The 14,178-nt window shown below is 45.3% G+C and overlaps 1 protein-coding gene across 7 annotated transcripts in view; it reads right to left on the reverse strand.

Moving 5' to 3' along the window:
* Positions 1 to 14,178, reverse strand: part of MYO1C (myosin IC) — a 54,903-nt gene that overhangs the window by 18,056 nt on the left and 22,669 nt on the right. For 6 of the 7 annotated variants that reach the window (XM_027725904.2, XM_039389255.1, XM_027725903.2 and 3 more), the window contains exons 2-3: positions 1,631 to 1,786; positions 918 to 1,033 (exon numbers count right to left, since the gene is read on the reverse strand). In XM_027725904.2, the coding sequence (XP_027581705.2) occupies positions 918 to 1,033; positions 1,631 to 1,786 (272 nt within the window). Of the gene's footprint in view, positions 1 to 917; positions 1,034 to 1,630; positions 1,787 to 10,761; positions 10,872 to 14,178 lie in introns of those variants that run through there. The other variant, XM_027725907.2, reaches the window with a different exon arrangement.

Raw genomic sequence — 14,178 nt, forward strand, 5'->3', positions numbered from 1 at the left:
CCCATGTAGGTTCACACAATAAAAATCACATTTTTACCATAAAAAAATACAACTTCAAGTATTTAGACTTTCCCAAGTAATGGTGTTTCTCCCCCTCTCTGTGCTTGCAGTGCATTCTGTTTTGTTTACTCTCCTGGGCTATGTGCCAGCAATAAGAAACAACCCAAATAGTTCACTCAAAAATAATATCATTTACTCTTCCAAGACCTCTTAAAAAAAAACCCCCAAACCAGAATACAACATAAAAACCCCTCCAAGAGGTGCTCAGAATTTGGCCCTTGGTCCTGAAAGAAAACATTCTGAAGCCATGTGGCCTCAGCTCTCAGCCATTCAGTCCGACAAAAAAATTCAAATGCTTTCAAAAATAACTTTAAACCTCAAATTTTTTTTTCTTTTTTTTTAAATGGGAAATTGGGAACACTCACCAGGCCAGACCATGTAAATAAATACATTCCTTGTTCCAACAGGCTGACGGTATCTTAGCAACAAGGGAAATACCAGATAAATATTGGTCAGGCAGTACCAGCAGAGGTAGGAAAGAAACCCACACACAACAGACACACTCTTTCCCCTGGTTAGCCCTGTGCTGGGGAAACTCACGGCCCGGACACGGAGACCCCAAGTAACCCTGGAACAATGAACTCCTGTCCTGCCAGGGGCAAGCAACTCTGTTCCTCCAGCCAGGAAGGAACTGACTCCCTTTCCAAATACTGCTCTTGCAAAGGCAACTCATCCTCTTTGGAGACAGGAACAGGAATAGAAAGAGCCCCACACCACACCCTCCGGAGGGTCCTTTATATCCCTAGGATTTTCAGCGCAAGGAAAAGTCCTATTTGCTTGTTTTCACACGTCACTGCTGCTCACACCTGCGTGGGAATGGCACAAACTGCTCTGTTACCCACAGGCCACTCACTCACAGGTGAGGAGAAACTTCATAGAAGCTGACGCCGCGGTACCGCTCCATGTTCTGCTTGCTGTAGATTTCCAGTTCCTTGTACGGATTCACAGACACCAGAACGGAGCCGATGTAGGTCTGGAAAAGAGAACAAAAAGTAGGGAGGTTACAGACGGTCTGGCAGCAGAGTCTGAGAGCTCAGACTTCTCTGAAGGCCAAGTGCCTGCCCTGGGGATGCTCCTGAGGAGCTTCCAAACAGGCCAAGGGTGCTGAGGCAGTGACCTCTTAGTGCTGTGAGAGTGACACTGCTGGAGTTATGCCAGACATGTTATCCTTGCTGGATCCTTGCTGGATAAACAGCACCTGCAAATGGTTTTAGTGCTTCTAACAGCAAGAATATTGGACTGTTTCTGATATACATTTAGGATCAAGTTCAAGTCTGGGGTTGCTGGAAGTGAGTGAATTCATGACGTGGAAGAACATGGTGAAAATCAGATTTTCAGTGCTGGCAAAATCTGTAAATGCCAGCAGACCTCAACGGGAGCACTGCAGGGAGTCCCTACATCTGTCAACATGACAGTATCCCAGACTAGCTCTGACACAAGCAATGGTCTGTGAAAGTTGACACCACCACCTCCAAAGCCAACCGCAGAGCAGAGCTGGGTATGTCTTCTGCACCAAACACCCACATTCAGGTCAGCGATGAACACTCTGGTGTCTGTCACTGTTACTCACATAGATCAGGTTCTCCTTGAAGCGTTTCCGCAGGTTTTCAATGAATGCTGCCTCGCTGGTGAAGTTCTCCAGCAGGACAAAATCCTGCACCCCAACACGGTCCCGGGCGGTCAGAGCGCTCTCCATGGTCAGCCGGATGCCGTTAGCTCCTAATCCCTGCAGCCAAGAGCAGAGGAAGGTTGGGATACCTGTGGTTTTCAAGCAGCTCTCCCCATCCACAAGAACCACAATTATCCATGGACAGCCATGGATATGAGAACAATCCCACCGCTACTGTTGAAAACGCTACTCGGTGTGTACCAACACCTGATCACTTGGCTTACACCAACTGCTTTGATGGAAGACAAGACAGCATGAGGGAAAAGTTACTGCTAGATTTCCAATAACTTTAAATCAATCAATCAAACAAGCATTTGATAAAGAGAATAAATCTTGGATTTCCTTTCCCAGGCATCCTGTAGCAGGAGTGGGACTGAAATGTGTTCTCTCCACCTCTCTTATCTCATTTTACAACGGGAAGCCGTTTCGAGGTACGGAATCTTTTATGACTAATGATGATTCATCTCACAAGCAAACAGCTTCACATTGCTGACCAATTTAAAAGCTGTTACAAGACAACCAATGGGAAAATTCGGCGAAAATTTAGAAGAAAGGAGAAATGGGCATTTCTGCATCCCACGCCACTGAATTTAGACTGTGACACTAACACGCATCAAGCAACTTCTATTCCCCGACCTTCTTTTAAAGGTTACATTTTTGATGTGATGTGGGTTCAGACACAACCATCTTTGGAAAACACTCGTCTGCTGACTTCTGACTTCACTCAGCCTCACGTACTAAAACAGGGAGGGGAAATGTGCACCGAGTGGTGACTCAGTTGCTGCTTGCCCGGAAAATCTCCACACAACAGAGAGATGATGTACAAGGCGTTCAAGATGAGAGACACCACAGAAACCAGAGACAGGAGATACAACGTGTTGAACCATTTGCCTCACACCTGTCTGCATTTCCTTATCATATTCTGAAATCCTTCCTACTTTGCAAACTCCTCACAGCAAGCAACCCTTCTCCTAAATGATCTCCCTAAAGCACTAATGCATTGCAGAGAATGTTGTTATATTCTGGGATGTTGCCATTGTTGGCACAAACACCACAGATGTTCCCATCTAGGAGCAATACACGGACACCCTCTCCTGCAGCAGCATCACGAACTGGGGATGCTGGACCCTCAACAGTGCCGTCCAGCCCCAAAACCCTACACAATGATGTAGGTGACTTTTGCTGATTCACATTGTCTGGTTTTCTTCCTTCCACTCCTTCTCAAGATATAACAGTGGTCAGAGTACAGGGACTGACGGTGTGCAGGGAAAAAAAAACAAAACCAGCCTTGGTCAGAAGAAAATTTACCTGAAGTTTTGTTAAACAGTAATAAAGGCAAGAGCTGCTGAAGTACAAATTTGGCTCTAAATGGGTGTAAATTCCCTCAGCCTGCAGTTGTTTTGACTTACCAATCATTTATTGGTAAAAGATGTTTTTGATTTGGTAAATGACTGGTAAATGCAGTTTTGCCTATTTCTACAAGTACTAACTGGCTTCCTCCCCACAAGTCCAGTGCCTGGGCAGAAGTGATTGCATGAAACCAGCAGTTTTCAGATAGGAAAATTAGTTCCTTCTGGAAATCTCAAATCCAGATCCACTCTAATGGCTCAAATACCACAAAGAAACATCATTTGATTTCCTCTTTTCTTTTTTTCCAATTAGTCTCATGGTCTGGAAGGCCTGAGTTCTAAGCTTGGAAAGACCCAGTCTGGGAGGGATTCACAGATACTGTCATCAAGTAATCTTTCTAAAATGCCCCAAATTTTCCAAGCTAATTCCTCCACACCTTCAGCAAAATGCTTTGTTGTTTTCTTCTACCCTCTTAGCCAAGGTGAAGAGAAAAAGGATAACCCCTGGAGAAGGAAGGTAGTGAGACAAAGGATAACACTAGCAAAAGAAAAAGAGATAAACATACAAATAAACTCTGCCTAGAAATTAGAATTCTTCTGCCAGAGTGGTGCAGCCCTGGAGCAAGTTTTGGACAAGGTAATGGGAACAAAGGCAAAACCAAAAGAAAATAACTACTTTTCAAGTGAGTGAGTTTATAACTACAGCCTTAAAACACAGCTGCCTCAAAAACGACTGAGGAGAAACTTCCACCCTCGCACAGTTAATCCAAGTTTATATAATCCTAAAGACTTTCACAGAAAACGTCACTTAGCAGTTTCAGCAGCTCTTTCATCAGCCACTCCCTCAGCCCAGGACAAACTGATCCCAGCTGTCCACATCCAGGCGAGGGAAGAGCCAACCCACCCCACTGACAACACACAGAGCCCCGCTCCGGCCGCCTCCCCTGGGACAGGCATTTAAGGCCAAGTAGCTTCGGTTTCCTCCACGCTTTTGTCTTCCCATTCAACTCCAACTCTCTCTGTGAGAACAAAAAATAACTACCTCAAGTTTTCTTTCAGTCTGTTAAAAAGAAAAAACACACCGACCCCTCCCTCCCCCAAAAACAACACAACTAAATGCAACTTTTGAGCAGTAATTAAATGTGACCAGGTTACCCACCGGGGGACGTGCTGCAGTCAGATTCTCCAGAATATAAACTTTACTCAGTGTTGTACCCTCCCAAGCCCAAGTTCAACGCAAATATAAACATCAGCCATAACCCACAGCTGAGCAATAGGCACTTCTCAGTGCCAGCATTTGCTCATTTGCTTTATTGCATATGTCCAAGTCTAGCACCAGCTTCAAATGTCAGTGTTAACTGTTTGACTGCCAATAACTTCAACAGATGCAATGTAAAAGGAGGTGAAAATAAATCCTTTTTGCAAAATGGAAACAGAACAGTAATGCAGAAGGAAGGAAGCAGGGAAAGAAGACACTAGTTAGGAAAAAATAATCACAGTGATGACCATATGTTTCTACTGAATGATGAGTGTGACAGTAAGGCACCGAATAAATTAAAATAACTAAAATGTTAGTTATTTTCTGTTAGCAGGCAGATACCAAATATGGTGGCTGTAAATCAGTGCTAGAAAACCCAGTCTGGGGAGTTAAATTTGTTACAGTGGGGCTAATTAACCATTAAAGCAGTTTGCCTATGGACAGCCCTGGCTCCCTTGGAGATTTCTCTGTGCCAAACCTCCCCCGGCTGACGTACAGTTCCCTTACAACATCCTCTGCCCCGTACTAGGCAAGAGATCAGCTTGGACAACTCCAAAAGCCCTGTGGCAGGGGTATGTATTCCAGATAATTACAAGAACACAGACTGTGAGGGTCTGATTAGACCCTTCCTTGTGAAAATCAGTTTTTCTGGAAGCTGCTACGAGAGCGCAGTGGTGGACGAGCCCTCGTGACAGTGAGAACAGGCAGAGGGACCATCCCTCCTGCCCTCTGTGCAGCTGCATCCTTTGGCTTGTGCAATAAGATAGACTGGAAATCTGACAGGCATTAAAACTTAGATTGATTTTTTTTTTTAATTGCTTTAATTCAGGTCATTTTCCCACACTGGTTCCACATGTAATCGCTCACAGTGGCCACAGATATGGTGATGGGGAACCACAGTGGAGTCAGGGATGAGCAAGAATTCAGCTGCAAGGCCAGTTCCTGCTGTCTTTCAGTGCTTGTGAAATGACCACCTCAGAGGCAGGTCAGGTGCAGCCTAGAGCTCAGCACCAAACTGAATATGTCCCCTCCTCTGGGCTTTGCTGCCTCCCCGGCACCAGCTTACACAATGACCTGCCTCTAACCCAAACTAATGTAACTCACTAAATCAGCAAAACAAGGACCAGGAAAAGAAGCTGGTGGTTTTCTGTCCAGGCTGTGAGTTGAATCACCTTACAGTGGGGTTGGGTGAGTGTCAGACCCAGGGAAAGGAGGAAAGGGAGCATAGGTGCCCACTGACAGTAAGTTATTTAGGTCAGCTCCACCATGTGCAGCTGAGCCCGGACTAAAGGGATCAAAAGGAGGCCCAGGCTGAGGATCCCAAGCATTGCAGGATGGATACACAGTGCTAATGCCACACCCAGCACAGGCTGCAAACAGTGAATTGCAAAAATCTGAGCAATCTCCATGTGATCTTGGTGCCTGTGGGCTTAGGAGTGCCCGTGCCTTCCCTCAAACTCGCCTTTCATCCCGCACTAAACCCGCTGTCCTGCTGGTCACTGCTACCCGAGAGTGCACAAGCTGACTCTTGCCACCACATTTCTCAAACCCACCCCATGGTACCGTTTCAAGGGACTCATTCCCACACTATTTTAACCCACTCTTTGCTTTTAATCTCTTCTCCAGAGCCGTCAGCACAACAGTGGCTCCCGGCCAGGAAGGGAAAAGCCGTCACTCCCGAATGGTGGGGACCAGGCCAGTGCAATTACCAACACGGTACTACTTCCACATGCCTTTTCCCTCCCTGTGATTAAATTTTGGGAAAGACTTTCCGCTGGTGTAAATTGGTGCTGCTGAATGCAGCCTGCAGAGCCAGGTTTACATTGGCTGAGGTTCCAGCCTTTCTTTGTATTCATACAAGAGTCAACAAGACCAGAAAATACCTTTGAGCTCCTGGGAGTACAAAACCACTCAAGACTGTACCAAAGAGTTTCCTAAACTGAACTAGTAAATCGCTGACATGGTATTGTGAAGGTGTAAACACATATTTTTCTTTTAAACTAAATGCCAAAGTATGATAAAGTTTTTCCTCTGCTTAGGACTTGGAGAGCTCATACACCTCAACAATGAAAAACAGGACCTTTTGCTCTGCACAACAAAATCCCAAGTGTCCGAGTCAGCCAGCCTGAGGACACTGGGGAAATTTTCTTGTGTGCTGGAAGATGGAGGGTAACTCTGCCATGAGCACAGGGCTTCAGGGCTGATGTGAACAGAGCAAGAAGTTCCCCCTGGCTTTGTCCATCAGCTGGTCCATGGCCACGGAAGATCCAGCTCAACGGGTATAAGAAGGACTCATTCCCAGAGGGGTACCTGGGTAGTCCATGCTGGCACAGCAATTCCAGAAACACAAGTGCTGCTGACCACTGAGAGAACAGGCAGCACCTGGAGCATCAGCAACCCCCTCTCCTTCCTGGAGCATCCATGAGTGATGCACATGAAAACACCTGGAGTTCTCAAAGTGGATGGTTTTGGATGGAGCAGGGAAACTCCATAATTAGAAAGAAAAGTCCCAAAGTAAACAGGATTTCTGCTCCAACATCTAAAAATGTATCTTTTAATATTTTCTTCTGGCAATGTATTTTTACAGGTTAGATCGTATCCATTTAGGAGACTTGCACTTAAATAACCACAGGAAGCGGGTGCCATATGGAAAGAGGCACCTTTATCTTGGTATCAAGTGAAAGATGATTGATCTGCAGGTTCCAGAAATAGTTACAAAGCCGGGAACGGAAGAACAGGCAAGAACCAAATGTGAGTGGGAAGGGAAATTCAGATTAGATTCTGGAAGACAATACAAGTCTGAACCAAGAACGAACTCCTTGTGGGGAGGTGGCAGTTAAAAAACATTTGTCTCCTGGATAGTCTGACATTCTCCACTGTCATGCCAAAGCTGCAGGAAGGAAAGAAAATTCCTTTGATTTCTACTCCACTTTACAGTCCGGGAAAGGGTTTGGACACGGCCTGGGCTAGACAGCAGAGCAGACAGAAATCAACTGTTTTATCCAGGGCCTCAATTCCCGAGGTGCAGAATGGGATAGCTCCCCTTTCCCTCTGCATGGAAAAAGCAATAATGAAAACAACGGAGGTGGACCGGAACCAAGGGATCTTAGTCAAGCACTTGTCTGCCAGCGAATCCCTGACAGACTGAAGTGCAGCCACTTAGGACCCTCCTTCCTCCTGCCACACTGAAAATCAGCTGCACAGTTTGGACACAACCAACTCTGTTAGTCAACAGCTTGGGTGGGAAAGAAGGTTCCCAGATAGGCAGCTCTGGCTCTCCCATAAAAATCCTCTGCAACCAACCACATGGATTTGTCTGCCCATTCTGAAGCCACCTGAGCTGAGCTAATTATTTATATGACACGTTTGGCTTGTTTAGTTGGAAAAATTAAATAACAGAAGGAAATGTTTTATTTTGCTTTTTAACTGATTTCCCAAAAGACAGCCTGAGAAAATCAGAACTGTCAAAGGGATTGGGATCAAAACCAGGTAATGACTCTGATAACAGAGACCAGCAGAGTTAAAGGAAACAACTTTAACTTGCAAAAAAAGTTACCATGTCAGCAGCTGCCACTCAAGGACCATTTATAGCAGAATAACATTTTAGTTTTGCTTGTTTTAGAGCAATACATCACCAACAATGGAATGTCTGGAGTCAGGGAGCACTTGCCATGCTCAGAACCTGGTTCTCCCTCCCTGATACTTCCCTTCCCATCCTAAACCAGATGTTGGAAGGATTTAACTATGGGATACACCATTCAAAAATTGTATTAAAGAAATAGAAATGCTACATCCTTGACTAATTCTTGTAATTATTTTGAAGTCCTCCATATTTTAAGTAGGGACAAATTGAAACACTTTAAAACCTAAAATAATTGGAAATACAGGGGAAGCCAGTTTATTCTGCTCTCACGAAGATTTGTTATATCCTCAATAGCAAAATACCTCAAAGTTAAAGTTCTGCCTCCCTCACTTTCCAACCTACAGAGTCATTTAATCTCTCACCCTAAAATGCAAAGCAGAATAGGAAATATGAGCAATGGATCACATTGTGGGAATCATTTTAAGTATTTATCAAATACAGGTAGGACGTGGGGAGTTACAACCATGAATGTAAAATTTAATCTTTAGAAAAACAGCAATGGTGGGTGCAGATGTTGCTGTAATTAATTGTGACTCAATACATTAATCAATGACACTTGACATCTGCAAGATTTAGAATAGTAAGAATCCATCTAAGGAGCTCCAATGGAAATTAAAAGTGCAAATTATGATGGGCCAGAAACAAAACAAAGCCACGGAGATATGCATGGTAAGCAGGTGATATCATTTGTCCAATGTTAATAACATAATTATATTTTCTACATTTTACTTTGCAGGGGGATAAGGTAGGAAGAGAAGCAATTAGCAGTGAAAAGGAAAAGGTAGCTGTAAGAACTGATTTGAAGGAGAGGAAAAATGTTTACCTCTAAGATGGGGAAGGTTGATATTTCAATCAACAGGCTAAATATAAAACAGCAGTACAAAAAATGAACAAGGGCAAACCAGAAAGATCACCGGGGCTGGAAAAGCAAATACACTGAATTTCTATATTTAGGGAGCTGACATTTTTGCTCCTGAGCAGAGGACACAAGCTGCTGCTGGTTACAAGATGTTGCTGCTGACAGTTTGCTTGGCAGTACTACCTGTGACCACAGGCCTGTGCATCCCACAGCAGCTTCAGAAGACAAACAGCATCAAAACAACAAAAAAAAAAAAAGGCAAAAAAATGCAAAACCTCAGTTTGTTGCCCTTGCAAGTGAGTTTTGATGCTGATCAGAGTGAGCAGGTGAGTGGGGGCAGCAACTCAGATGCTATTCCACAGGTAAGAGCCGAGGGATGGACGTGCCCCTTGCAGCAATGGGGTACCCCTGTACCCCCGTTCTCTGCCGCACTTGGTCCCTCACTGCCCACACCACAGGGCTCACCCCGTCACTCTTGCAGCACTCTGCCCTCCCCCCTTCCCTACTGGATTCCACACACCCCACACAACCATTTCAGACCACGATGTCTTTCAAAGACAGTAAAACTTTCCAAACAGAACAAGCCCTCCCGTGCATTCCCGGGGCATGTGAAGGGCACTTCCACACCCACATGTTCCCTCGGAGAACATCAAGCACCACCCCAGACAACACCTCTGCCTATCACACTCTCACCTATCACATCTGACAACCTTTCTCCATGCCCAGAGCTGTATGGAGGTTTCCTGCCTCCAGCATCCCCCTTGCCAATAGAAATCCAAGCACAGGCCTCTCAATCCCTGTCATCTCCACCTCTGGATGTGCTGTCGTAGGGAGGGACTCAGCAGGTCCTCCAACAGCTCTGTCCCCTTCCCTTCATCACTAAGACCCTTTCTCAGGTGGTGGTCAACACCAGACTATGCAGGAAAACATGCAAGGATCTCTGGATAGAGCAGGTATAAGATATTCCAGCCCCATGCTAACTCACCTTCAACAGAGAATTGCTTAAATCTACAGACGTGACGCTTTCAATCCTTCTCTTCCTAAATTTGGTAAGTTTACCAATTAAAGCCTTGAGCAGGCAAAAAGCCCACACACTTTTTTGTAACATTCCCTCATTCTTGACCTCAACATCTTCCACAGTCAGTGAATTCCGTGGCCCAATTATACATTGTATGAAAATAATCTTTGCATCTCTTTGGCAACTTTTAACTTAACTGAATGTCCCTCTTCCTAAGCTACAACACAGAAAAGGGAACTCACAAGCTGCTTTCTCTGTGGCACTGCTGGATATGTGGGTTTTTTTCCTCCTCTCCTACTCATCTCTTTTTCCAGGTAACAATGCTAGTCCTCCCAATCTTTTGCCACAAATTCATTTTCCCAAGCTCCCGAGGTTGTCCTGCTGCAGCAGATGCAGCGCACAGAGCCAGGCGTTCTGGTTGCTGCTAAAACATGGACAAAGTTTTCCTAAAGTAAATTCCTGGAGGAACTGAGCAGCAGCGAGTCCTTAAGCAGGTACTTCCTGCCATTCCCTAGGATGGCAGTGACAGAGACAGAAGCCCAGGTCCCTGGGCAGGGCAGGAGCAGAGCCCAACCCCAGGACGGCACCTTCCCATCCTCATACCCCTTCCACCCAAGAAAAAGCTCCACCCTTTCTTCTCTCCTAGCTAAGAGCACAACTTTCTCCCTCTCTTCCCACTTTCTCAACTCCCACCTTGGCTTCCTCCTCCAAGCAGGTATTTCCTGGCATTTTTAATCCCATTTCACCTCCTTTCACATAACTTTCCAGTGAAGGGGTCTTTTGCAAAGCAGGCTGAAGCATTTCACTTACGTCCTGAAACCCCAAAAATGTATCTCCCCCTTCTTCTCAGAGCAGATACACATCTGAAAGCTGTGAAGCCACCAGAAGAGTTAAATAAATCTTACCCCGCCTCTGAACTTCATTTTTGCCTCCTGCAGCTCCCGCAGCACTTGCAGACACTTAGTTTACGCTGCTGCAAAAAGCAGCAATCTGAGGACAAGTTCTCTCTTCTGTCAGTTGCCTTTTTTTTTTTTTTCATGACATTTTCGGTGCAGTCAGAACTCCCTCCCTCCCACCAGCTCCTACTGGAGCATCCTGGAGAGGGCGTTTTCCAAGGAGAAGGCGAAGAACTCTCCTCCCCTCCCAACGAGGAGAGACCGACGTGCACAGACAGAGGCAGTCCAAGAGAAGTCAGCTGTGCTCTGCCTGCGGAGTTCCCGCTGCCCAATGACAGGGAAAAACGGAAAGAAAAGTAATCACAGGCGCTGGAAAACCTGGTGCAGAGCCCAGCACACAGACAGGATATGCTCCGGTACAGCAAGTCATTGTACTGAAACAGCAGCATGGAGAGGGCTCCCCACCCCACCCCAACCACAGTAAAACCCCTGGACTTAAAATTATACTTGTAATCACCCTCTCAGCAAATCAAAGGATCACAAAGCGTCCAGGGGTAGGATGTAGTTTGCCTTGTCGGCTCTTGTAAGGGCTTAGAATCACAGAATGGTTTGGTTTGGAAGGAACATTAAAGATCACCTCATTCCAATTCCCTGCCATGGGCAGGGACACCTTCCACCAGACCGGGTTGCTCCAGGGCCTGTCCAGCCTGGCTTTAGCATAGTGGCTCAGCAGCAATTTATTCCAGATAAATTTTGAGGCATCCACCCCCAAAAACCACACGCTGTGTATGGAGGTCCTTGAGGTCCCCATCTCAAAATAACCTGCATTACCAAGTAAGACCCTCCTCGTAGGACACACTCCAGCCACTGCTGCCCTCAGTCCCCAGCCCTTGCAAACACAAGCAGCACAGTTTGCTGTCTCTGAGTCCATCAGTTTGGTCTCACACGAAATTATTTATGGCCACAGGTACACCAAGAGTGTGAAAAACCCCACCCCACCCCTTCAGAGATATGAGCATTCTGACAAAAATACTGTACATACAACCTTTGCTAGCATTAGGTAGAAAGTAAAACAACAAGAGACAACGGACATAAGCTGGAAGAAGGGAAATTCCAGTGAGTTATTGGGAAATCTTTTTCCCAGTGAATGCTGTCAAATACTGGAACAGGGGGCCCAGGAAGTTGTGAAACTCCATCCTTGGAGATATTTAAGACTCAACCAGACAATGCCTGAGCAACCTGATCTAAATTGGCTCTGCTTGGAAGTGAGGTTGGACCAGAGGTCTCCACAGGTCCCTTCCAACCTAAAATTATTCTATGATTCTATTAATTATTTTGTTCCTCGGTGGACTAAGCTACATAGTCATAGTAAAATGAATTAAAAGTCTAGCAAATAAAGCTATAGATCTGTTACAAAGCCCAGCCAAAGGGTACCACCCTTCAGGTGTTCCAGGTAGTTCACATTATGGGCTATCAGGCAGATTCTCTAACCATTGAACAGGCAGAGCCATGAAATCATTCTCAAGTTTAACTGCTGATGTTTCGTGACTAGCATCACCTGCAGTCAGCTCTGCTTAAAAGGGGTTTTGTTTGTTTGCTTGTTTGTTCTCCTTCTTATCAAAATGCATCCTTGTTCAAGTTCTGTTACAGAAAGGGTAAAGTCGAGCTCTAAACTAAAAAGACTTAAAGCAAAAAGCTAAAAAGCTTCCAAGCAAAGCACTACAAGGCCATGCACGGCCACTACTCACACAGGAGGCTATTTAAAACCGAGCACACGTAGCAGATGTTGTCAGTGGTTGGGTGCAGCACTCCCCTCTAATTAGCTCTGGCCCAAGGCATCGATCCCAGAGATCCCACACTGCTGCCGTGGGTGTCAGTCGGCACAGGCAGAATGTGCCAAGGATTTGTGATGGAGTTTGGCTTCTGGGAGCGCTGGGGAGCCACCGGCTCCTCTGCCCTCACCACACTCCATTTTGAAAATCCTTCGCAGGACCTCTCAGTGCTTGCACAACAACAGTTTGGCAGGATTTTTATTCACTTATCATCAATCAGTTGGGTGAGTTATTAACAGAGGCAGCCTCAGGACACATTTCAGAGGTGGGTTTAGCTTTGGTCTGTCAGAACACTGAAGGAAATGGATAATAATACTCCCAGCCCATCTCAGTGCAGGAGCACAGGTAAGATCAAAGGCAATACAAGCTGTATTTCCCAAACTGAGCCACATCAGCCATTACTGAATCATAACGGTGAGCCCCGAGCCAGGAGTTTTCCAGGTATAATTAAAACTGTGTCCTGGTGGCTCTAAAACTTCAGGAGGAGAATGTCAGTGCTCCACCATCACTCCTCAAATCCATCTAGTTGTAGCCAAACAGTCAGTAAAAGTCCTGTTGCAATTTTAAGTATTAGCAGAGTTATCTTCATGTAAGCAACTTCCTTTCCCCTAGTTTACATCTCCTAACACTTCTCAGTACACATCACTGAAATACCACATAAGAGAAGAATATACAACAGCCCAATATTTAGAAGTACATTTTTTACACATTTCCCTTGGCTTTTTTTTTTTTTTTTAATGCAGGAAAACCCTTTTATTTATTTATTCACTGTCAAACCTTTACTCAAAATGCTTTTTTCTGCAGTCAAACCACTGCCCACCTTTTGTTGGCGAGGAAAACACTCCTCCATGTTAGCCTAAATTAGGAGGGGAAAAAAATAGTTGGAAAGCAGAGATAACCAGCATAATTTTACTTTAAAAGATCTTGATCCTGGATTATTAAGGTGATAAAACTAGACTCTTCCTTTCCAGCAGCAGAGCCCAGCCCTTGTCTGTGATTTCTGCTGAGGATGGCTGGCAAGGTCTGGATCACTACAACAGGCAACTACAGGCAGAGGTATGAATCAAGTTTTCCAGGCCTCACCAGTTAGAAGTGACTCATATAAACCCTGGATTAGAGCACTGGGATTGCTCTGCTCGGTGCTGATAAGCAGCTGATTCCCTGCATACAATTTCACATTCAAAGCAAGGGGCCTGGAAACCTTTCCTGTCAGCCCTGCTCCGACAGGCTCCCAGAGCCGAGCGGGACTTGCTGAGCTACACCCACAAGCAGTGGCTCTGCTGACAAATAAAACAAGAGTTTGGCCTCATGAAACCAACACCAACAAACCAGTCTTCCCCTGTGCTGTGCAGATTGCACTGCACAATAGAAATCCAGAGGTACAAGATGCTGGCTTGGGTTCACGCTACTCAAAAATCGGCGTGGATCACATCTACATTATTCCAAAAGCAAAAGATGTCAAGTTCAGCCTTTTTTTTCTGGATTTTTATAATATTCATTATTTCTGCCTTGCAAAAGAACTACAGAATCACACGCATTCCATAATTAGAAAGCACTTGGCAAAGATACCATGGGAAAGAAACCACCCTAAACA

Source organism: Pipra filicauda, unplaced genomic scaffold (genome assembly GCF_003945595.2).
Source record: "Pipra filicauda isolate LSUMZ 115617 unplaced genomic scaffold, ASM394559v2 scaffold71_size5581439_pilon, whole genome shotgun sequence".
Classification (NCBI taxonomy): domain Eukaryota; kingdom Metazoa; phylum Chordata; class Aves; order Passeriformes; family Pipridae; genus Pipra; species Pipra filicauda.